At 33.5% G+C, this 26,667-nt stretch overlaps 1 protein-coding gene across 1 annotated transcript; it reads right to left on the reverse strand.

Annotated features, from left to right (window-relative positions):
• Positions 1-26,457, reverse strand: LOC137397978 (uncharacterized). Its single transcript, XM_068084077.1, has 8 exons — positions 26,300-26,457; positions 25,906-26,056; positions 25,053-25,236; positions 24,558-24,748; positions 24,272-24,442; positions 23,404-23,512; positions 21,292-22,032; positions 1-83 (listed from the first exon to the last, which is right to left on the reverse strand). The coding sequence occupies exons 1-8, from the start codon at positions 26,455-26,457 to the stop codon at positions 1-3; spliced, it is 1,788 nt and encodes a 595-aa protein (XP_067940178.1).
• Positions 26,458-26,667: the final 210 nt, after the last annotated feature.

Here is a 26,667-nt window from a genome sequence, read left to right on the forward strand (position 1 = left end):
CTACGTTCTGCCTGCCTGTCTACTTCCTGTCAGCTTACAGCCTGCCTGCAGCCTGCCCACAGCCTGCTTGCCTACGGCCGGCGCTACAATAATTATAGCACAGAATAGTTATAGTTGTAAGTTACAAGACATTCTTTTGTACACTGCAATATGAAGTCTGGTTCCTTAACAAACAAAATAAAACACAAGATTATTTCATGAAAAAATCAACCAGAATAAAATATCAGTTTTTGTACAATTCATATAGCTGACTTCTGCCTGCTGGCTGACAAAGTCTTCTTTATTCAGGTTAAAAGCTGCTCCTTTCTGTCACCATGATAAGGAAGAATTATTGACGCGAAAATGGGTTAGATAAAATACATTATTCTCTTGGCCTCTTGGCAACAGCGGGCATTATGGGTGTAGCGAAGGTCTGATAAAACAGTCGATCATGTGAGTTGTATACATAAGGAGTTTAAATGTAAGGTGTGTTTAATGAATGATAAGATATCAGGGTGTGTCTTAGTTCACATGTGATCCATTTTATCAGAGCTTTGACGCCAGCCATGACTAGTCACCTGCCTGGTCCTCAAACCTCAGCTACCTGTTATGGTTGTCGCTGTGTATAATACTAGAGGACGATCAAATATTCCTATTGCTAAGTTCATAAAAAGGAAGAAGAAGCCAACTGTCATTTGGTCTTTTTGCTGAGCAATGTTTCAAGCTGATTGATAAAGAAAGATGGAATTTGCGACCTGGAATGGATTTGTTATACACTGTGTTTCCATGATGCGCACAATTTTGAGCCAATCCGCAAGTTATCTGCCTTATGGAAACGAGATAAGTTTGCAAGCTAAGCGAGTTTTGCAATCCGCAAAACTTTATCAAATCCATCGTGCTTGCGAATCATGGAAACTACAATGGTGAATCATACCATAGTTACAAGTAGATTATTGAGGCTTTTCCATTCAAAACATTTTCACGCTTCAGTTGTTTTTATTTCCATTTCAACAGTCTCAATGCACCAATGGTCCGAGGGATTGCTGCTAAGCTTAGTGTGACAAGACTGGGTAGCTATTTATAGAGTCATTAGTTAGGCTAATACTTGACTTATGGGGTCAAGTATTAGTCTATCAGTTATTATTTGCTACATGTAGATATCATCTTTACTCAGCAATATAAAGCCTGGTTCTTTATCCAACAAGCAAAACTTTAAAATTATTTCATCAGAGAATCAATTTCTTTTGGATTAAAATACATGTGAAATATGTGCATTAGTACACTATGTAAAACACATAGACCTGATACATGAGCAGAACCACTGCACACTTAATGGTGAGATAATCAAGGCCAGTGGTGTACCACGTCATGTGCATGGCTACAAAACTGCATACTTCTAAGTGATACACTTTTCCCATAATGCTCCAGGCGTTGCTTTAGACAGACATGGCTTTTATTATAGTAAAGATTAGTAACCCCGGTAGTAACATGTACTGTGAAAGATTGTCAGGTCTGCTGATAAAGAACGGATCAACTGTACAACATTTCTGACATGCCAGCAAGCTGTCGATTGTTGGAGGGTTGGTCTACCATGATGAAAGTTGTTAGTTCAAACCCTGTATGATGCAATCTTTTTTAACAACCTCCAATAGTGACATTTGACAGACATACACAGCTATTTATATAGTAAATTTATTCCAGATATATATAAACAAGTATAAATATATCTATAAATACATAAATACTTTTCTTTGCAAAATAATATCAGCAGTTTAATGATTTGAATTAGTTTAAAAAAAATATATTAAATATACAGTATATATGTACATATATGTATACACCAAATATATATATATATATACATATATATATATGTATGTATATGTATATATATATACATATATATATATGTATATATGTATATTTATACGTATATGTATATATACGTATATACCAGACATATATGTGGCTGAACAAAGGAAACCTAACGGCCAATACAGAGTCGCTTATCATGGCAGCCCAGGAGCAAGTGCTCCCAACAAGGCAGCTCCAAACAAAAATCTATCACACTGGAGACGGTCCTAGATGCAGACTGTGCAAAGATGCACCTGAGACCATCCAACACATCATCAGTGGATGCAAGCAGCTTGCAGGAAAGGCATACACTGAGCGACATAATCATGTCGCAGCTGTTGTTTATAGAAGTCTATGTGATGAGTAGGGCCTTAATAAATCACATAACCGGTGGGAAGCTCCTGGTAAGGTCAATGAAAATGACCGCGCTAAGATCCTCTGGGACTTCTACATTCGGACTGACAAGCATGTCCTGGCAAACCAACCAGATATAGTGGTAGTGGACAAGGAAAACAAGAGAGCTACTATAATAGATATAGCAGTACCCAATGACTACAATATAGCCAGCAAAGAAAAAGAAAAAGTAGAGAAATATCTCCCTCTTGGAGAAGAGATTGAAAAATGCTGGGATGTAAAAACAACTGTAATCCCTGTAGTCATTGGGGCACTAGACGCAATAACACTGGCGCATAAAATGTGGCTTGCCCATATACCAACAGCAATCAACTCAGATGAGTTGCAGAAAAGTGCGCTATTAGGAACAGCTAAGATCTTGAGGCGAGTGCTCAAACCTCCAGGTCTCTGGTAGGAGACCCGAGTTATAGCAGAAACTACCACCCTTACGAGTTAACCGGGGTGAGGAAACAATGTTTTTATATATACATACATATGTATATACATACATATGTATATACATACATATGTATATATATACATATACAGTCTAACATGTATAACTCGAACTTCACGGGACCGAGCAAAAGTGTTCGAATTATCAGAGTGTTCGAATTATCAGAGCGTTCAAGTTATCAGAGCACTGTCACAAGTCCATGTATTTACTTATTTATTAGTAGATACATGTACATATACAAACTATAATATAAATCAAAAGCACAAATGGCTTGTTTTAAATTAAATGCTTCTAATGTAAAGTTTAAAACGTTTTTATCAAAAAGTATAGAAATTTTTCTATCACTTGAGATTGGTTTATTGTTTGAGGTGATGTTATTGCCAGGACGTTTTTTAGATTGACATTGGCAAAACTTGATCGTTGTTGAAATGCTCAAAAGAAAAGACTTTTTTTTTATTGGGGGTTTACCCACGATCCATTTTGCCGTTTTTTCTTGAAGTTCATGCAAAGATTACCTTACTTTACCTGGGATTAGTTAAAAGCAACACACCGAGGCAGTTCGATTAGAGGTTTCACGAGGTTTTACGAACATTCTATATCACTCACGCTTTTTAATAGATAATTATTGAATGTACACATGTATTCTGTGTTTAGGTCAAACGATGAATAGTGTTTTGTAGCTAAGACAACGTATACGTTTAATTATAACAATTTTTAAGACGTTTTAAACATTCAATATTCCAACGTTGATTCAACATGGAATCAACGTCGGAAAACTATTCATCACGGGCTAGCTGGGTTACGCCACGCACTCAAGGACTTTCGCCACGCACATACAAAACAAAAACAACATGCGATTTTTGTTTTGTATGTGCGTGGCGAAAATCCTTGCACGCGTGACCCGGCTAGCCCGTGCTATTCATCGTATAACAGTATAAATCAAATTTCACCAAACCTTTAGAAAAGTCGTTGACAAAAATATTTTGCCGATGGTGGTAATAACGACAATTATGAATTACGAAAAGATGAGGTTTAGCTCTATGGCTTTGAATAAAGTGATTTACTAAAGCGATAACAACCGTTTCGGTAGCCGTTGGGCAAAAAACAGTTCGAATTAACAGTGTTGAGTTCGAGTTATATATAGCAATTTATCATTACGTGGGAACGGACCAAAGAAACTGTTCGAATTAACCATGTGTTCGAGCTATCCGTGGGCGAGTTATCCATGTTTGACTGTATATGTATATATTTATACATGTATATATACATAGATATATGTAAGTATATATATACAGAAAAGTTCCACGGTCAAATAGACTGACCTGGCTAAATGAGCGGATCAGTAAATACGAGTAGTACGCAATGTCTTGCCTCCTAAGAAAGCATCAAGCCAAGCTGCCTGCCTGCGGCCTGCCTTCCTGTCTACGAATTGTCTGATTGTCTATGTCCTGCCTGCCTGTCTACTACCTGTCTGCTTACAACCTGCCTGCAGCCTGCCTACGACTTGCCTACAGCCTGCTTGCTTATAGCCTGCACTACAATATTAATAGCGCAAAATAGTTATAGTTATAAGTTACAATACATTCTTTGGTAATATGAAATCTGGTTCCTTAACAAACAAAATAAAACACAAGATTATTTCATGAGAAAATCAACCAGATTAAAATATCTGTTTTCATTTGATTCATATAGATGACTTCTGCCTGATGGCTGACAAAGTCTCCTTTATTCAGGCTAAAAGCTGCTTTTTCCTGTCACCATGATAAGGGAGAATTATTGACGCAAATGGCTTCGATAAAATACATTATTCTTATGACCTCTTGGCAACAGCCAGCATTTTCGATGTTGCAATAGTCTGATAAAACAGTCAGTCATGTGATTTGTATACACAATAGGTTTAAACGTCAAATTGAATGATAAAGATATCAGGGGGTGCCTTAGTTTACATTTGATCCATTTTATCAGAGCTTCCACGCCAGCCATGACTAGTCACCTGCCTGGTCCCCAAACCTCAGCTACATGTTATGGTTGTCGCTGTGTATAATACTGATCAAATGATATAGTAGATGATCTATATATAATGATGATCAAATATTCCTATTGCTAAGTCCATAAAAAGGAAGAAGCCAACTGTCATTTGGTCTCTTTGCTGATCAAGTACTTCAAGCTGATTGATACAGAAAGATTGAATTTGTGATCTGGAATGGATTTGTCATACACTGTGTTTCCATGATGCGCATAATTTGCAAATTTGAGCCAATCTGCAAGTTATCTGCACCATGGAAATAGCATAAATCCGCAAGCTAAGCGAGTTTGGCAATTCGCCAAACTTTATCGAATCCAATGTCCTTGCCAATCATGGAAATGACACTTGCTATTCATGCGCATTATTACAATACCGTGGCTTTTCCATTCTAAACATTTTCACGCTTCAGTCAATTTTATTTCGATTTCAACAGTCTCAAACCACCAATGTTCCGAGGGATTGCTGCTAAGCTTAGTGTGACAAGACTGGGTAGCTATTTATAGGGTCATTAGTTAGGCTAATACTTGACCTATAGGGTGAAGCCCTGGCGTTAAATGCTCATCAGCAGGTGTTCATTGGAACGTTCAATTGCAAAGTAACTCTACTTGTGAATCATACAAATTATGCGAATCATGGAAACATAGTGATAAATATTATTTCCAGCAATAGTATTGCGCAGCAGGTAAAGTGTACTCATTCAACAGAATATTTACGCCTGACAGTTGCATAATAGACCAAATTACCTTCAAGCATACGTGAAACGATATTTGCTGGCATCATGTCATCTACGCAACAACAAACACTCTGTAAACGCTGTGCAACACAGCACAGCGGTCAGTAAAAATGATTGTGGTATCTAGCATGTGTAAACAAGTTGTCCTCACTTATCAAATTTGTTTTAAAATGGCTTGGAGTTACGACTGTAGCTGAGGTCCATTTTAAGTTTTTGGATATTGCTTTTTGGACAGAGATAATTGGTTTATCGACCAGTATATCCCGTAAAAACTAGAAATTATAAAGAGTAAAATATGATTATGATGATGTCAGCAGTGGATAATATGTATGAATAAACTATGCAAATAGAATATGCGGATAATACTAGAGGTAAATAAAATCAGATGTATATGTCAAGAAAAATAAAAATTAACATACCTCTATTCTCCTCTCATTGGAGCCTTGCTAGTACTTGAAGGTATTTAAAATAATTATCCAACAGGTATAATTGCTGGTATATTGAAAGGTCTCTACTACATGTATAATAAAAGTATCATGTTAATAAATTGATAAATAAAGTTTTCAATAGCGAACTTTGTAATATCGTTGTCTGGATGAGTAGTAGAGACTAATCTGGGTGAGTTGCTGACGTGTATTTTTATGATGTACCAGGCATGTAAAAAGTTATAAAAAATGGTCGAAGGGTTACTGTCATGCGCTGAACATCTGGTGCACCGATTCCTGCAGACAACGCCAAGGCAGAAACATTAAAATGACACATAAACCCACCCAAATTCAAGAGTCGCCAAGCTCCAGAAATTGCACCAATATAATTGCTGCTCTATTAATGGCACCCAAAGCAAACAGTGCTGCTGAAAGCATCAATCCAGACAGAACCAGCCAGATTCAGAAGCATCAATCAGCCCAAGATAGCCCACTAAACTTCAGGTGACATACTGCACTGGACTAATTAATTTAACACAAAGGGCAGTCAGCTACAATGACCTTTGGTTTTATATTTTGAAAATTATGAAACGGTAACATTGCGATGAGAGTTATGGTATATAAATGTTAAATAAAAACAGAAATACTAAGTACACATAAATAATAGGTAACACCCACCAAAATGTTCTCTGCAGTAGTCTAACATTTGTTTACATGCTTTTCGACATGTAAAACGTAATTGAACCGAAAAAGTTGAAATTTTATGAACTTGTTGAAAGTTTGCAATTATTATTAAAAACCAATGTAAATTAAAGAAAGAGAAAAGGTATATCACAGTGTAAGTAACTTATACATGTACATATGCATTACAGTAGCTTAACACCAAGGATAATGTTTACCAACAGAGACTCACAGGGAAGTTGATTCAACTATGGCAGCGTTTCATGACAGAATTTTCAAAATGTAACGCTGTTGCTAAAGTGTTAAGAGAAGACAACTTTGGTGGCAAAATAAATCTGGGATGAAAATACTAATAAGAAAAGGGTTAACCAAGAAAATAGACCAACAAGGAAAATAATAAAAATGAAACTAAGCTGTAGGAGCCTAGCTAGGGCTCCAGTAATAAAGGTATTCAAAAAATAATTGAAAGTAGGTAGAGATGACTACAAGGAAATTGCATTATTTGATGTAGGGTCTTTGCACATTATAAACACTACAGAGAGTGGGTACCTGGGTTACAATCCTTGTTTGTGACTAAAGAATTTCTACTTATCTATTTCACTTAGCTGACCTAAATGACTTGATGTAGGGGAGGAGTAGGATACATGGGCCTCCAAAAGTGGTAATAATTTGTTATCTGAATATATTCTGCCAAAAGTACCAAAAAACTTCCTATTTCATGTTGCCATGAGTTTAAGCATTTGCTACAATACTATACTGGCGTTAAACTCCTGCACAAAAACATTTGATGAAAAGTGAGTTTTAAAACTGTGGCTCATTTACCCTTTCAAAGAGGATACATGAGCCGGTATAAAGGATACATAGTCCGCTGCCCTTGAATATTTGGATACTCAGGATATTCTTATCCTTTACTACTTCTTTGACAGCTTTTCTCATCACGTTCTCGGGTACTGCTTTTCTGTCTGTTTTATTTTTGTAAGATTGAGGCATGATTATCTGGAATAATCGAAAAGTAAGATAGATGGACCGCTTTCCCAATCTTCAAAGTATATATCTGCATTCATGTAGGATACTTGGACCGCCCGGTGCACCTATCCTACCATGGCATATCCCATGTATCTTTAGTCAAAGCATTAGTAACTTACTAATTTTTGAGATTAAAAAGTTGTAAATGTTTGTCAAAATGCATTGATTGGCTCATTAAATGTTCAGATTTGGTATACACTTTAAATCCAAAACATATTTTTAATAAATAAAAAGACCCAACCGCATTGACTTAGTAGAAATAGTTAGTCTTCAAGCATAAGGCACCTCACTTGCAGGTCTTTGTATGAATGTTGAAAAATCTTAAAAATGGTAACAGTAGGCTCTTTATTGATTGGCTAAACAAATTATGGCATTGGAAAACATTCACAGATAACACAGCTCCCACAATAAGGGGTGGCCTACACATTCTCTGTGACCATTTATCCTACTCCTCTTCTACAGCCGTAATCAAAGACGATTTCTAGAAACCGAAGTTATCTTTTCCATATAATTTGACAACAGCACCTAATAAATTTCTGAATGATTGATTATAAAACACCATCAGCCTCTTATGCTCTTTCTCTTACCCTGATGTTTATGAAGTTTCTTGTGTGATTTTTAGTAAATTAGCGTAAAATTTATGACAAATACTTTTAACCATTAAAGCAAAAGGACAACTCTTTATCAGATGTTGATGACACAGAGAAGGGCAGAGGAGAAGATGGGGGCAAGGGCTAGAACTATACAAGTGAATCAAACAAAGCTTAGATATCCAGCTAAAAATTCAAATTGCGATGTGATTCAACGTCTAACGGAAACTAAGGCGCTTGCTAGTATAAATTAGGGCTAGAATATGCTAAAAGGATTATAAGGCACCCCCTCTCTTGGACTTCCAAGCAAAAAATATACCAAAAGAAAAGGAGGAATATTTGGTGATTGCTTGTTTAGTTAACCAATCTTGTGTCATATTAATAAATGCATATAAAAAATGTAGCCAAATTTGTACATCACGTATTTACTTGTAAATAACAGCTGTCCTTTTGAAAAATAACTGCTGTTTTGACCTTCAAATTCAACTACTTGTAACCACCAATCATGTTGAGTTTGCTTCTGCTTGCTCATATAACCAGTTGCTTCTGCATTTGAGGAGCAGTCGATACTTGGCAAGTATGGTGAGACATACTATTATATAATAAATTTATTCAAGTACAACATAACTTCTGTTGTAATGCAGACAGCTTGGCCTAAAGGGTCTGCTGGTATATACAGTCTGCTATCAGCTGTTACATAGAGTCTGATCTATCGGCTCTTGCTAGAGCTGCGATGGTATAGACAGTCTGCTATCAGCTGTGTGTATCAGTATAAATGGAGTCTGAGTTGTTGGCTCTCGCTATGGTTGTGTTAGCATATCCACAGTCTGCTAATGGCTGTGCGGTAGCAAATCGGTTTTATAGGCTTTTGCATTGGTAGTGACGGAAGTGTAGTTAAATTGGAGGTGCATAGGCTACTGTATTCAAGCACCTGCTCAACCTGGTTTGTGGTTGCCCTGATTTTACTTCAACATGCACCTTGACAGTGCAAAGATTATCTTCTTTTCAAAAATATGGTCAGCTATATGGTTTTGTAGTGGCTCTCAAAATATTTGGTTTTTTTAAGATTAATATCAACAAAACTTTATCAAGGTTAAAATGTAAAAAAGTTCTGTCACTAAATGCTCAAGTTAGAGCCGGAGCAGCATTATTATAACTGTCATCAATTTGACTTTGCAATGAGCTTGAGAGAAGATGATACACCTGATGGGATGTCTACTAGTAATGTTTAACAATCACTTAGACAGTCGAGCACATCACGAGGCAGTGATATTTACTGACTGCTTTGCTATAGCTGAGGCTGGGTAGCTCAGGAATCAACACCAATAACACATTTGATAAAGCCAGTATTTCGTGTTGCCCTTTTAAAAAAAAATTAGAACTATTGTGAGCAATAAAACGCGTCACACATGTTGTTTCAATGGTCACAAGACCACTAATTATTATGGATGATATGACTATCGCAAAACGTACTGGCAGTCCGAGCAAGTCAAATATAAAAAAGTCACAAATAATAAACAATTAGCAATACCTTCGGTAAAACTTTGCAGAAACTCTTTTAACTGCAGTCATTCAGCCTACAAAAAACTGAATAATCAGTGTGTAATTATGACTAAGTTACAATTAGAAGCTTGATTGTTAGTTTTATATGTTTACGACCAATAGCCCTTTTAGTCATACTTAGATAACATTGGAAGCTCAGGTTTTCCATTTATGCACTAGTGTCAATGTCAATATTTGATAAAAGTATTTATAAAAGAAATTACATGTATACCTATCTAGAAAAAATGTTTTTAATACTTAAAGAATATAATACTGAGAATATTTAAGTAAAATATTTCAAGAAACAATAGCTTTAACGTCACAGAAGAAGTGATTAATTTTTTTTGGATATCAAATGAGCGCAATATATTATATTGTGTGTGTGTCACAAAAGGTTGGTTTGAAGTAAGGCAAATTTATGAAAAGTCATCTCACGACCAACCACAAGCGAAGCGAGTGTTTGAGAGCTTTATGATAAATGCATATGTGCACACAACTCATGGAAATTTTTCATCAACAGCCATCGCAAACCCTTGTACCGAAATCTCATCAACAAATTTAATCATTTTTCAATGGAGTCGTTTAAGTATAATAATGATACCAAACACATATAAACCTATTTAAATATGTTGCCAAGTTTTTGAACAATAAATGTAGAAAGTATCCTAAAACTTACCCATCTGATTGAATAATACATAACTAGACCAGGTAATTGGACCTAAAATCGCCATTAAAACCCAACAAGCCTTCTTTAATCAAAATTAAGACCGGCCAATGAAGTGCCAATAAAGCCGTGTGACCGAGAGTAGAACCATTAAATCATGTGCATTTCACGAGAAAAACATGCACATTTCACCAGTCTATGGCATTGTCCAATTGCCGAAGGTTTCTGTAATTAATGTGGAAGTACTGAAAGGTAATCATTTTGTTTTTGCCGATTTTAAAGTTAACTGACATTTTGGACACTTATAATGAGTACTTTAGTATTCCAACTAATGTCCAAAGCAGTGAAAGCAAAGGAAATGACGATGATATTTTTCTAATGGTTCTGATAAGATTATTACAATGTTTAATTATAAGAATAAATATTCAATTTTACAAGATCAAAGTATATAGTGACCGATGGTGTGCAATATCTTACTGTTATTATTTTTCTAAAGATTTTGTTGGTGATACTACGGCTGGGCCAAATATCGCGGTACTGCCAAGCCTTTTTTAATATCTTTAAAATTAAGTTATAGGCTTAAACTTTCTTATATATGTTCAGCTATTTCTATGACAACCAACTAAAATCTGTTTAGATTTATAAATTCAGCAAATTTTTTGCATATAAATTCAAAAATCTTGATAAGTAGCACAAATTATTGATATTGGTTGCTAGGACGTTTACAAATGTAAACAAAATTGTGAATTGGTTTTCGTTTCTCAAACTTCAACACCAATTTTTTCAGAACTATGTTTTTGCACTGATGGTGAATCTGTATTCAGTTTATGGACCATAAGATCTGCTGTAATTGAACTAAAATCTTTTTTTCAAAATCACTGTGAGAATTGTCTCCTTCTGCTATTGTAGATAACTCCAAATCATACACATCCGAATTAACAATGGTTTCTGAGATCATGACCGATTTAGTAAACTTTGATTGTTCACAGGACGTATTTAACTACATGTAGGTTTACTGTAATCGTGTGTGCTCTATCCTTCTGTGGCTGATTATTACCTAACTTGTTTGAATGATTGACAGATGTTTATAGATTTTTTATAGTTTAAAATTCTTGGAGAAAACAATACTAAACAAACCCAATAATTTGTTTGAAAACCAAATAAAGACTGCAGCTACATACAGCGGCAAGTAGTTTTGCAGGTGGTAGACAAAGGCTTTACTACGCTGCAGTGTATGCTTATGAGGCAGTAGCCAAAGTGCTGTAAGCTGGAACATTATTAGTTTGGAGAATGTAGCAATACGCAAACAAGAGAGCAAAATAAATTACACAGTAAATTATGCATATTTGTATTAATTTTTATGTTTCAACAGTCAATTAAATTGACAACTAATTTTACATAAAGAACATGTACAGTCAAGGTATTAATTATTTTACATTAACTGTGTACAGTGCAAAAGACTAATTTGAGTCATTTAAAAATTTGTTGTGGTAAAACAGCAAAAGATTTATTAACACTTTGTCTTACTTTACCCAAAAATACATGATGATTGTTTAATTACTTAGACAGTTTAATTTAGCAGACAAACCATACAATTTTGGTTTTGGTGTAAAAGTTGTGAAAAGTTCACATCATAGGTACATTGTTAGTAGATTCCTCAAAACCATGTTTCTTTCATGTTCAAAATTATTTTACCAAATATCACTCTTAAATAATATATCCACTAGGTAAACAAACACCTAGCATTTCACGGGTAGTAAACAGTTTTTGCGCAGAAAAATATGAAACATGAAAAATAACTCTACTCAACGCATGAAACATTAATTATCTTAACTTTTTATGAAGGTGTTTATTTATAGATTTGATTATTTGTAGAAATGTTTCATTACCCTAACCCCTTAAAAATGAATTATTGTACATTTTTAGAGGCTTTAGACTATGTGTAACTTTTCAGAATAAATGCATTTAACCAATCAATTTAAAACAAAAGCTATAACTAAATAAGGAAATACTTTGTGATTATAATTTTATTCGATAAAAGTCCGAAAAAATTATTAGATGATAAATTAATATCAATAACAAAGGAAAATTGGATATGAACAAAATAAAAATAACTGTGATGAGAAAATTAACAATGTTTAAACTTTAAAACCTGTAATCGAATTATTTTTTAAAAACACAACTTGGAAATAATGAAAATATAAATAGATTTTCGAAATTATATTGTAAATTTATAATATTATCAAATCTGTGTAAATTTAACATTTAGTTATTGAATATAATAGTGTGAGGAATTGCTGATAATGATAATCTTACACTTAAGTAAGGTAAGTTAGTAATGTAACTATGTTTGTTCTAAAAAGTGATATATCAATGATGTATTACTAGTAGGTTTAGTTGCTAAGAAAAATGTGTAAGCAAATAGACAAGGCAATTATGAGCCTATAAATTGAAACAAACTTTATAAATGTAAATCAATGTAACAATCTATGCATATAAATTAATACGGAACTTATAAATAAAGCGTAATTTGCATCACCTTGCTTGCAGAGGGCTATCCCCAAGCGGATGTTAGGTAAAATTTGATTTTTTGCAAACCTTTAGAAAAGTCGTTAACGAAAATAATTGGCCGATGGTGGTAATAATGACGCCTAAAAACTACTAAAATTTGTTGTTTATCTCTATGGCTTGAAAAAAAGTGATTTTCTAAAGCGATAACAACCGTCTTGGTAGCCATTGGGCAAAGAAACTGTTAGAGTCAACAGAATTAAAGTCGAGTTATCTAAAGCAAATTATCATTGCGTGGGAACAGACCAAACAAATCCGTTCGAGTTACCCACGTGCTGAGATATCCGAGGGCGAGTTATCCGAGTTTCACTGTATATATATGTATATAGATGCAGTCAAACATAGATAACTCGCTCTAGGACAGCTCGAACACATGGTTAACTCGAACACATGGTTAACTCGAAAGGTTTCTTTGGTCTGTTCCCACGAAATGATAAATTGATATATATAACTCGACCTCAACTCTGTTAACAGTTTTTTGCCCAACGGCTACCGAGACGGTTGTTATCGCTTTAGAAAATCTCTTAATTCCAAGCCATAAAGGTAAACCTCAACTTTTCGTAATTTATAGGCGTCATTATTACCACCATCGGCAAAATATTTTTGCCAACGACTTTTCTAAAGGTTTGGTGAAATTTGATTTTTACCAAACATCCGCCTAGCGATGGCCCTTTGGAAGCAAGGAAAAGTGAGGTAACCTTTGCATAAACTTCATAAATTCCTGGCATTAACATCACCTCAAACAATTAACAAACCAATCTCAAGTGATAGTAAATTCTCTATACTTTTTGATAAAAATGTATTAAACTTCTCATTAGACGCATTTAATTTGAAACAAGCCATTTATGCTTTTGATTTATATTCTAGTCTGTATATGTACATGTATATACTAATAAATAAACGAACTTGTGACAGTGCTCTCTAACTTGAACGCGCTGATAATTCAAGCACTTTCGCTCGGTCCTGTGAAGTTCAAGTTATCCATGTTTGACTGTATATATATATATATATATATATATATATATATATATATATATATATGTATATACATATACATGTATATATATATATATATAAATTGTTTCCTCACCCCGGCTACCCCGTATGGGTGGTAAATTCTGCTCTAACTCGGGTCTCCTATCAGAGACCTGGGAGTTTGAGTACTCGCCTCAAGATCTTAGCTGTTCCCAATAGCACACTTTTCTGCAACTCACGTGAATTGATTGTTGTTGGTATTTGGGCAAGCCACATTTCATGCGCCGGTGTTATTGCGCCCAGTGCCCCAATGACTACTGGCATTACAGTTGTTCTTACATTCCAGCATTTTTCAATTTCTTCTCCAAGAGAGAGATATTTCTCTACCTTTTCTTTTTCTTTGCTGGCTATATTGTAGTCATTGGGTACTGCTATATCTATTATAGTAGCCCTCTTGTTCTCCTTGTCTACCACCACTATATCTGGTTGGTTTGCTAGGACATGCTTGTCAGTTTGGATGTAGAAGTCCCAGAGGATCTTAGCGCGGTCATTTTCATTGACCTTACCAGGAGCTTCCCACCAGTGTTGTGGTTTATTAAGGCCATATTCATCACATAGACTTCTATACACAATACCTGCAACAGGTATTGTGTATAGAAGCGATATATATATATATATATATATATATATATACATGTATGTATATATATATATATATATATTTATATATATATATATATATACATATATATATATATATATATATATATATATATATATATATATATATATATATATATATATATATATATATATATATATATAGATATATATATATGAATAGAACAGAAAAGAAGCAACAAACAAAAAACAATAGGCAAGTATACAAAATATCAATACCTGATGCAGAAAAAGTAAAAAGCAGAAAAATGTTTTTCAGGAGCTTTTTTGCTTCGTGCCTTTGTAGCGATTGACATACGTAGCTAAGCCTGTACTGACTCGCTTTCTTAGTTATTATGTTTTCATATCAACTGAAGTCTATACACACAATTGGTGGTATAAAAAATTTCAAAGGCCTGGCAATGCTGCCACCTAAGGCTGAATTACATGAAAATGTACTAAGCAAAGCTTTTTGTCCATAAAATGTGCAAGTATAAAATATAAAACCTTCAAATGAGACAAACATTTGATAATTAAACTGTGATGACATAGATTAACACAGACGTTTAAAAGTATTCACTGAAAATGCTAACATTTCAGTATAATGAGGAGAATCGTGACCAAATAATTGGAAGCAAAAATGTACAAGATAAAGCAGCAGATAAAATATGGGAGCTAATAATAATAATAATAATCAAGATGGAAAATTACTACAAAATTTTAAGCAGTAATGCTTTCCATCTTAGGAAATTATCAGCGGCCAGTATATACATCTGCGCCAATAAAAAATTTTGCGAAATTTTTTATAGGCTGCTAAATTTGCAGCCATTTGCATACAAAACTTGCTTTTGTGGTTTAAGTACTACAGCCATCAGTTTTTCGGTTTGTTATGATTTTGAATATTTTGTTTACTGATTTTAATACAATGCAAACATTATAACGTCAGTTTTGTGAAACTGATTTATGTGAGAACCAAGGCAGGTTATATACTCCTTAGCAAGAAATGACCTCACAACACCTTGTCATGACGTTCATGACCTTTTTACAACTTCAAATGCAAGGCTATTTGAAGTTATACTATGACTATTGTTGTTTTATGTTGTGTTATGACTTATTTTTATTTCATTTTTGCCTCACTATAGTTCCTTCTTAATGTTTATGAAACAGAATTCACAAAGTTAACTTATGAATGTTATGTTCTAAATTCACAATTCACATTATGAATATAAAAAAACGATTGTGAATCTCGGAAAAAAACAACTTCGACAAACAAAAATGTTGTATCAAACAAAATACCATTATCACTAAAAGAAACATCTTAAAATAATTTGCAGCGCATGCTGCAACAAAGAAAATTTTGAATCCAAGCTAAAATTCATCGCAACAACGTTAAACAGGAAACACCGTTCAAAATTGTACATCTGAGACTGTCTCGGAAACCGTCTAGGAGTCCTGGATGTTGACCAGTCCTTGGGATTTGCACCGGTTGCTAAAATAGAAACACCTACAGTAGCTCTTTAGTGCTTTCGGTCGAGATGGCATGAACAAGACTAATTTTGAAACATCTCCTATCCACAATAGTTAGTTTCTAAGTTCAGCAGTCTCCTTATCTCCAGCATTCTCCATTTTGGCTAGATAGCTGGCTCGATATATTTTTGCCCTGTTTAGGCCGATTTAGCATGATTGGCATGAAAAGATTTACTATTGTGAAGGGTTTTCTACCCTGCCTAACTAAAAACCTGTTTTTCTTTAGACAGTCTGAGGTAAACGGCTAGCTTGAATTCCTTTACTTCAGGGCTTGCAATAATGCTGCAGCACCTGATATCAAAATATGTGTTGCCAGGGACACAAATATGCAATGCAAAACACTAAGCCACCAGTTGCCAGGTTCTTATTTTGCTTGTATAAAATTACCTGATGCCATATTGTTCATTACTTTAAAATATCCAGACGGCTACTTTCCGGCCACTTTACGTGTTGTTTTGGCCAGTGGTTATCTAAATGCCCTCATTACCTTTTTCTTCTGCTCATTTTTCTGGTGGTGATATAAAAATTGACATTTGAGGCACTATTATCAGCGCCTCAAATAGGCACTGACAATAGTGCCTACTATTATCAGCGCCAAAAGTACCCATATCTACGAAATGGGTACTTTGCAAGGATTTGTCAGCAAAAGTACGCACGGCTGCTTAGCTCTTTAGACAACCCTCACTGCTGAAGATGAGTTGGCAATGTAGGTTCCACTGCCTTCTGAGCCAGACTCCTTCATATTGCAGATACCTGGTGACTTTTGGCTAGCTTGATTGCAGTGTTGTCTACTTTATTTCAAATGAAACCCAGTCATCAAAGTTTCTATTTTATTGTCTGGAAGCTGCCCGCACTCTGCCATCATAAACATACACAGGTCCACTGGTGCACTTTCTGTGACTGCTACTTTGAATTACGTGTAAATCTTGCGACATAAATTAGTTATCTAGCAGATGTCTACTGGCAACTAAACAAATGAAGGGAAAGCTTGTCTTTTTTGTCTCAACCTACAGAGTAGCGAGCTTCTACCAGTAAAACGCTTAAAATCATTATTCAGGGAGCGCAAGTGGCAACAATAGTGACTGGAACGAGACAAAGCGTATGTTTATACAGTGTATTTAGGCTCGGTTAAATGCTTCATTTCCAAAACTCTAATTCTGTTGTAACAATACTAATTGCTAGGAATGCTTGAATCATTAGTGCAAATACAACTTCAATCAGTGCACCCATCCTTCGGACTTTTTTCAATGCTACGACATCTAATGAAGAGATGCTTTTTTGCTATCGTCGTTGAACGCCTTCCTACCTATTATTTCTATTTTACCTCATTACCATATTTTATTTTGGCATCATATTTTAGAATGACAAGATAAGAGTCATAGCCTATTATTTATAAGTGTTTATTTTTTGAATTTTGAGCTCTTAAAAAATTAGTCTTAAAGCGCATTTGTTGCTCGAGGCAGTTTTTTTATTGGTAAACCATTAGGAAACCAAGATCAACTTTTTTTAGGATTTTTCCAAGGTAATTAGAGATGCTTTGGAAATTATTCTAAATAAGTTTTTAGGAGGAGCTTCAAAAACAATCTAAGTATCTAGTATAATGATTTCACTCTCACTTATATCATTTACAAGTGCATGTAGAGTGTATTTCATATGTTTAACCAAGCTCCTATTTTATCCACAGCTTGATATCATATTTCCCTAATCTTTTTAATTTCTTTACATGCAAGAAAGACAACATATGTTACAATCAACTTGTAGTAACGTTTGATAACAGGAAAGATTTTGCATTAATGTGAAATAATATTGCGGTTATATCGACTAGTCAAATTTTACTTCACACATGAGAGCTTTGTTATGAATTGGTACCACCAGTATAAATATCACACACCCAATACTTGAAGACATATTCATGGTTTCATCAAATAACCAAGCTATTGAAAGCTATTGTATGACTCCTGCATTGAAACTTCTGGAATAATCAATGATTAGATGTTACTACAAGCTCTATGTCTATTTACTCTCCTTGTTTTATCCATCGATTACTACTAACATATCTAAGTGTTACGTTTGCTTAGGGATCTTTACTATGTGATAACACTTTCTAGAAAACTTGCATTTATATGTTGAGTAACTAAGCTGTGCACGAAAGGAAAAACTAGCAATGTCAAAAAGCAACCATATCTATTAACATTTTACAAACAAAGTGTTATCAACTAATGATCTGACTCGGAAGCGGAAACTTTATAACATTTACAGTCGTATCTGGTAAATAAGATTTACTTTTTTACCACTTTTAATACCTAACATTTTAAATTGTTGTAAAACTGTAAAGTCAGCAAATCATAATCGTTACGTATATCTCATGAATCACAAATAAAAACAAAATAAGGAAACTTGTTTCAACTAAAAGGTTTGTTGTTGCAGTTCAACTTGTCAATTGCTTTTTATATGATACGTTAGGCTGTCAATCTTGTGGAGCTTGCTTCATCTCTGAATCAATTTCCTTCCTTTCTTTCATAATTCATTTGATTATATGCAGCAAATGCTGCATCATCTAGCAAGGCGATCAGTTATTTTTAGTTACCTTGCATCATTATTTTCTACCAAGTAGTGCAACAGTTTTAATAGACTTTTGCAACACGCATTCCACAAAACATTCCTACGACAATGTTGGACGATTAAATCAAGGGTAATGTTACGAAATGTCTCAACTCGCTCGGAGTGGGCAAATTACTGGAAAATCTGACCAATTAATCACAAACTTGTTTTATCCATCTAAAGTTTAGATCTAAAATAAAGTTTAACGAGTCGAATATATTCTATTTGTTTGAAGTTTTTAGTGTAACTGGTGAAACGAACACATGATAACACTTGTACGCCAACAACATCTGACACATATATATATGTAGAACAAGGTATTTAACGGTTAGTAAAAAAAGTAGTTTGAGTATTTGGCCAAATATTTTTGGTAAAGCTTCATTTATTTTAGCAACATATTATGGTCATATAGAATAAGTTAATTATCAACTAGTTAAAAATATAAATTCATCTGGACCAAAACTTTATAATATGTGCAACACTTTTACACCAAAAATATGACATAGTATTTAGATAAGACTATATTATTTGTACTTCAACTAAATGTACATGTAGTTGTACCATAACTAGTCATATAATTTGTGTCATTCATAAAGTTCCTCTGTTGTAAATAGAAAATGGCTATGACGGTCATTTAAGACAAAGTGGAGTTATCTGCAAGCAGCTCAAGTTAAGCAGAAATAAATTTAAAAAACAGAACTTTATTTCCAGGTGTTTCAACTGCAGCTAAATATGATTTAAATACTTGTACACAAACTGCAGCGTCTCCGTCAAAGCTTTCAGCTGTAAGCTTACTGTGTAAACTACCTGCAATAGAAAACTTCGAAATTATAAAAAAATTACGAAATATTATTAAAACACATTAAATGTTTTATATTTAACTTTACTTAAAAATGTAATACTATTAACATGAACTGCTAATAATAGTTTAAATCTATCAAAAATGTCAAACAAAACTTAGAAAATTGAATACAACAAAATTATCCATAGGGTGTCCTTGTTAATTACAGACATACCTCAACATACTAGTGTTCAAACATACGAGAAAGTATAGATATTAGCAAAATTTAGATCAATTTTCAACCAAAAGATGCATAACGATTTAAAGATATGAACTGGTTTGCTATGTATTTAGGGTTAATCTGCCAAGTATACTAAAGGCTGTATCTGAGAAGAGCATAAATTATGATTTTCTGTCGAATCAGTCAAAAAACTTTCTAAGAAGTATGTTAGCAGTTATAATAAATATGAAACAAAAAGCGCCAGCCAAGCTGGAAACAATAACTAACATTAAACAAATACTAAATTATATTTAAAATTAGCCAAAGATTGAAAATCAGCTTAAAGTGTGTTAGTAAGCAAAATTCATTGACCGTAAGTTAAATTCACAAATGTCTAAAGTACAGAATGCGTTGCTGTCAAATCACATGCTGTTGTTAGCCATTATGTGTGTCTTAAAGGTAAAAAATCTATACATTTTTGTTGTAGTGTACAGAAATGTTATATTTTATTGCAGATCAGTACCACCAAGTAGGTGTTTGTGAAGGTACGTCGTGAAATACCGGTGTTAAAACAGATTTTCCATCGCGATATCATGTTTAGTTGGTTGTCTATATCATGGGAACAGGTTTTCGTACTTATTTATTATAGGACATACTGATTTTAGATACAGATAAATTTACATATGAGCTCAATCACAGAAACAATTAGGCTAGTATGTCAAAGTAAAACTGTATATTTAACATCCCAAACATTTAAATCCATATAAACCTCATAGACCATGATCCTTCAATGACCGGCAAATAAAACAATAGATTATCCAGTATATGATTCTGGTGGTCAGATAAGGCATATAATGTGTCATTTTCAGCATTCAGCTCCAGACAGAAATAAATTTAAGAAGCAACACTTTATTTCTATTTGTATCAGTGACAGTCGAAAAGATGAGCAATGAGCATGTCTGCAGACCACCAAGCATGTGTCGGTCAATCATTTCATTTCTATTCTCACAGTTTAAATTACTCCGTAATTTTCAGAGTTTTTTTAAATGAACTTATTTTTTAATTTTAGTTATTAATACATTAACACTAGTAACGCATTAAATCTTCCCAATGCATTAAACAAAGACTAATAACGATAACGATAACGATAATAGATAACGACGCACATGGAATTATTCCTTAAAATTCAATTGTTAGTTATATTTCAAGTCTAAAACATTTATAACTGTGCATATTACATAGATCATGCTCATTTTTGATTGGCTTATAAATACCGTTATATTTGAAGACTAGCACTTACATTAAAATACATGAGGTATAAAAATGGAAAATTAATTTATTTTCATGATGTTGCAAACACATGTTACTAGTAGCTTCTATGTAAAGTCTTTTCATTTTCTTGTAGAGGATTAAATAAGTACTTGTACCTTTCTTGCTAAAAGATTAAAAAACCGTGCAGTTTTTAGGAAAGTTTTTTTTCGAAAACGGTTCCTGTTTGTTACAGTAAGTACATTGCTTTTCAGAGTTTCAACAAATGAAAAAGAAATACCTATCAACATGTCTACACTTAAAACCTATTTACTACTCACCTGTTATAACATCAATAATCTGTATTTCCTTTGATTTAACACCACCTACAAGGGCATACTTAGAGTCATAACAACAGACACTAAAAGGTGTAGTCACACTCACTGACCACTCAACAGCACCTGTATTGATGTTAAACCTGGAGACTGTAGAAGTCTCAGGCTCAGATATGATTACCGAGCTCCCATCAGCAGCACACATGAATGCAAATTGCTTGCTTGGTAGCGTACATGAAAAATGCCTAAGTATCTGCCCAGACTGAGAGAATACAGTAAGTCTGTTGTGTGGCAAGTCCGCTACCACAAGCTCACCTGATACTACAGCCAATATATTGAAAGACCACCTATAACAGGAAACCCTCCAATGAGCTAGCTTATTACCACTCATATCATACACACAGACTTCATGTTCAAAAACATCATTCTCGTCAGCTTCACCATCAAAATCACTACTAGCTAAAAGAGCATAGACTTCGTCCTTACACACGGCAATAGATAATGCTAGTGTAGAACAGGTGATAAAAGACTCATCTATATTAAATGATCTGTCTATTCTAGCTATGTTATTGTTCCACATCCCAGCATATAGGTATCCATCCTGAAAGTGGAGACTGCTTATAATTGCAGGCAGCTCTATAGTCTTTTTAAGAGTGATCTCTTTAGGAGGTGGCATCATGAGATATTCGGGAGCAATTATGACATCATTAGCAGGTGCTAGCTCAAGCTCTATCTCTCGCTTTGGTTCTGAATAAGTTGATGGTAATCACGTTTAATTGATTTATATGCTCATCAAGCAATTACTGAAATTCTCTGACTAAAAAGTGTTTTTTTTGCATAAAATATAGTTTGAAATACAGATTTAAAAATTAAAAAAATTGCCTTATAATAACAGTCAAAGAAGGTTAGTTGAATATTTTTTCAAAAACGTTACACAAACTTAAGCTTACCAACTGAAGTAACAATAGCAATAACGAAGTTTTTTAGATTTACAACATAAATTTATTAAATAACCACATAATAATTAAAAAGTTGAAAAACCCAAATGATTGTCATTTGTTGCATTTTTTTGGACAACAAGGAAATAAGAAAATATTATGATAAAATGATTACAAAATAAATTATTCATCAATTCTAAAGTTTGAGCTTTTTTGATTACCTATTGATAAATCAATTTACAATACAGAAATATACTACAGCTTCAGACAATGTAATGAATTTTTGCGATTTGTTGATTGCTTCTGCTGAATAGCTTGCTACTACATTTTGATTGTCAAATTAATTGGTAGATCTCCTAAAAGAAAATATAAGTAGCCTGTGTCTAGACAGTTTTTTTACTCACATGGGCTTCAATTAGAATATATAAATTTAAATGGTATTAAATGGGATATTTTGAACATTATTCATAGCGTATATGTAGTGGTTTACTTATATATGCTTTATAAAGCGAATAGGTATATTTTTAATCATTTTGGCTTTAAGTGTATAGACAGATCTGTACTCATAAAATATCTACATAGCATTTAGGCAGCGCTTCGCCGACATGTACTTTAAACCAGATATAGACAGTAATTCACTCATATTGGCTTTGATAGCCAAAAAGGCAAAGCTCTATTCATATGAGCTTTATATAGAAAACGGTCAGTGCTTTACACATATTGGCTTAAATGAACATATAGGCAACGTTTTACAATTGCTTTAAACAGCGTAAAGGCTTTTTTTGTTCATATGAGCATTGACAAATGTATAGGAAGCGAAATACTCGTAGATTCTTCAAATAGTGTAGAGAACATACGTATGAGCTAATGTGGACTTTACATAGTAAATAGGATGTGTTTTACTCACATAAGCTTTAGCACATAGGGAGTGTATTATCCATACAGGCGTTTAAAAGCGTATAAGCAGGTCTTTCAACATATAAAACTTTTGCTTCATATTTTTTGAGACAATGCATGTACATGATTAAAAAGTATGGCTTTTCTACTAAAACTTTGATCAGACTCAAAAATTATGGCCATTATATGTAAATTATGTGTTTACTCTGTTCCTCAAAACTTTGAATATGATTTTATGACAGATGAAATAGTTTGAGAAGGCCAAAGTGTACATCAGTATTACCTTTTGCAACTAGAGAAACTGAGCCTTTTGCTTCTAGCTTTGGAAGATCTTCTGAGGCAGCTTCTTCCTTTGCTGTCATGTGTTTGTTGAAATATTTTAGCATCTCCACCTTTAATAGAAAAGTGAATATAAAAATTCTAAAATGTAAGTGCCGTGATAATTACATGGCGTTTGCTCCATATACATGATTACAAAGCTATTTTTACACAAGCTAACATATGCTTATTGTGCTTGTTTAAATATATTGTACTTATTGTTATCTGGTAAATTCTTTATTTGCTTCTGTCAAACAGCCAGTAACTTTAGCCGATAAAAAAGTTAAATATTTTATATAAAGTACACTATTTATGAAATGTTGATAATGTTTTGCTAAAAAAACTATTCCTCTGCCAATTATACATAATAACTATTAACAGCTAAAAACCAAATCAAGAAATGCATTATTAGGTGCTTGACTAGAGTAATTTTGCGTTGAGAAAAGTTAATAAAGATTTTAATGGTATAGTCGGAACTCACTTCACAATATTTGGTTGGCACTAAACAAAATTATAGGAGTTTGTCAAAATGACTATTTTAATGTTATGTAGATTATTTTCAATGTGATCAGCTATTGGAAAAAGTTTGAAGGATCTATTACAAATTTTTAAAATATATATTTTGTTGGAAAAAACTTTTAAACAAAATTATTGCCCCTTAATGCCAAAGTTTTCAGAAAAGTAGCTTTGTTATAGTATGTAATGAATAGCCCATTTTATGTTTTTATAAACTCACAAAAAGAGGGTTTCATAAAATTGATATAAACTTGGTGAATTAATATAAAGTTTGAGTTTTTTAATTCCAGTTTGTTAGATATTTTGAAGTTTTCAACCTGTCGAGCTTGTTTTATTGTTGATTCTATTGCTTCTCTTTCATCTCTTATCTGGTTCCATCTTGCAATCACCTCATCTTCTAGAAAGTCTGTCAGTTCTTCCTTTTGTGTTCCTCTGTGCTCCAGCCATACAATCTCAAGCTGGTCATATTTTTCTTTAATCACTTGAAGCTAAGAAAAAAGTTAATTAGTGTTGTTTAGCGCAATTTAATATTGTAGTGATGAAGTACTTCTCCTGACAAATTAACAGCTATTTATTTATAATTGTTAAAAACAATAAACAAACATGATCAGTTTTGGTTTTTCTTAGTCTTTGCAATCCTTCATTAGTCTTTTCATCATGCAGTGCAACAGCCTTTGAGGTCTCCTTAAACAGATGCTCGAACTGTTCTTCTTTCACTGCCATCTCTCTGGTCATGTCTTCTTTCTGTAGCTGATCTGTCAGTTCTTGTAAGGACATGAGCTTGTGAGCATTTCCTTCAAGCAAACAACTTGTAATAAAAAATTTTTTTAAACATTTAAAGCCAAAAATTCGAGTTACCATTATAAAAATTATAGATTATAAAAATGGAACAGCAATGACAATTTGGTGCGCCTGACTACCAAACTAATTTTGAATTTTTAGAACTGCCATTAAGAAAACATCATCATCATTGATTTTTCGACAAAATATATCTTGTGTTCTTTTTTGATCATCTATTTATTTCTTCTGTTTAAACTGGATTGTTTATTGTTACATGTTTGTTAATTAATCTTTTTCTGTTAGTGCAAGGTTGCTAACCTTCTTGGCATGATGACAGTTCTGATACACATTTGATACAGTAAGGCTCGAAACAGGTTCTACAACCAAGAGAAAGTACTTGGTCTGTATGTCTTTCACATTTGTCTTCTTCTTGTGATTCTGTCTGAGTTTCAGATTCAGAAAGAGGAACAATGATATGGTTTAGAGTAACTCCTTCATGCGCCTGCAAAAACAGAAAAATACTGTGATAATAGTTAATATAAATATTTAAATATAATTTTTGAGCATCTCAAAAGGTGGTTTGTCAATAATGAGTTTGGATGCTGCTAGCAATAACACCATAAGTTAATTGATGGTCATGACATAAGCATACGTTATGACAAAGATTGAAGTTGTATGTTTTTTTCAAAAAGTGTGACAAATACCTGCAGATCTCTACCAAAAAATTATTTTCCTTCATTCAGATAAAAACACACAATGCGAGTGTATATTTTTGGCAAATGAAATAATACTAAGAAGTTGGTGGAAATATACAAAAGTGAATATAAGTCATTGAGATTGCTGCTGAACTATTAATGCACCTTACCAAAGATTATAATAAATTTCAAAAATGCATTGAGTTGTGAAGAATATTGTTGGCTGAAACTTTATGATAAATATTTGTTTTCCATTTTCAGCATTATTATATAACTTTAGAAACTTTAAAGAACTGCAACATGATTACACAAAAAAACCTGATTAGGCTGTCGATACTTTAATTGCAGTTGTATTCAGAAGCACGTGCAAGCTTGCGTAAGATATGTTGTTAATCGATGATGCATTTAAAAACCATGCTACCAACATATATTAAACTTTCAAAAAGTTAAAATCAACTCATTTTATTGGTAATCACCTGTTTGTGTTTCTGGCAGTAATAATTTTCACAACTTCTGCAGTAGAATATGGCAAGTCTCCTTCTATGTTGTTTACACAGGCAAATGTCACATATCTTGTCATCATTTCCATATGGTTTTAAATTGTCAATAGGTTCTCCAACAACCTTCCTGTAAATTTAAACACCAAAAGTACTTCTGCCTTTATGATATGTGTAAATTTCTTGGCTTGCAAAATTGCAAATGGTAAAAAGTATGTAATCTTTTAATTTTACAAATCTCAGTTTTTTAACTGAATATCATGTCACGTAGATATTAAATGTTTGCCATAAAGTCAAGTTTCCCCATCCGAAAGTGATCAAAGAATTGCGATAGAATTAAATGTGACACAATTTTCCAATGGCAAACATTTACCTGCAATCTTCTTGAGGGCATCTCAAAATCTTCTTGTCATCATAGAACCCATTGATACATTCATGGCAGTGAACATGATCACATGGTAGCCGAATAGGGTTATCCATGTCCATAATTTTTCGGCAACAAAACCCGCATTCAATCGAGGCCTCAGCCATCACTACCCTATCGAAGTAATCTGGACTTATTAGATCCTGAAATGCATATGCAATAGGATATTGATGTATAGAATATTCAAGTAATAAAATCAAAACAGTCAAAAAGAGGTTAAACCTAAATGAGGAAAAAGCAAGCTTCATTAATTGATGACATGTCTTCTGTGAAAAAAAAGAACCTAGATTCCTAAAAACCGTCAAACAAAACTATTC

Source organism: Watersipora subatra, chromosome 6 (genome assembly GCF_963576615.1).
Source record: "Watersipora subatra chromosome 6, tzWatSuba1.1, whole genome shotgun sequence".
Taxonomy (NCBI): Eukaryota; Metazoa; Bryozoa; class Gymnolaemata; order Cheilostomatida; family Watersiporidae; genus Watersipora; species Watersipora subatra.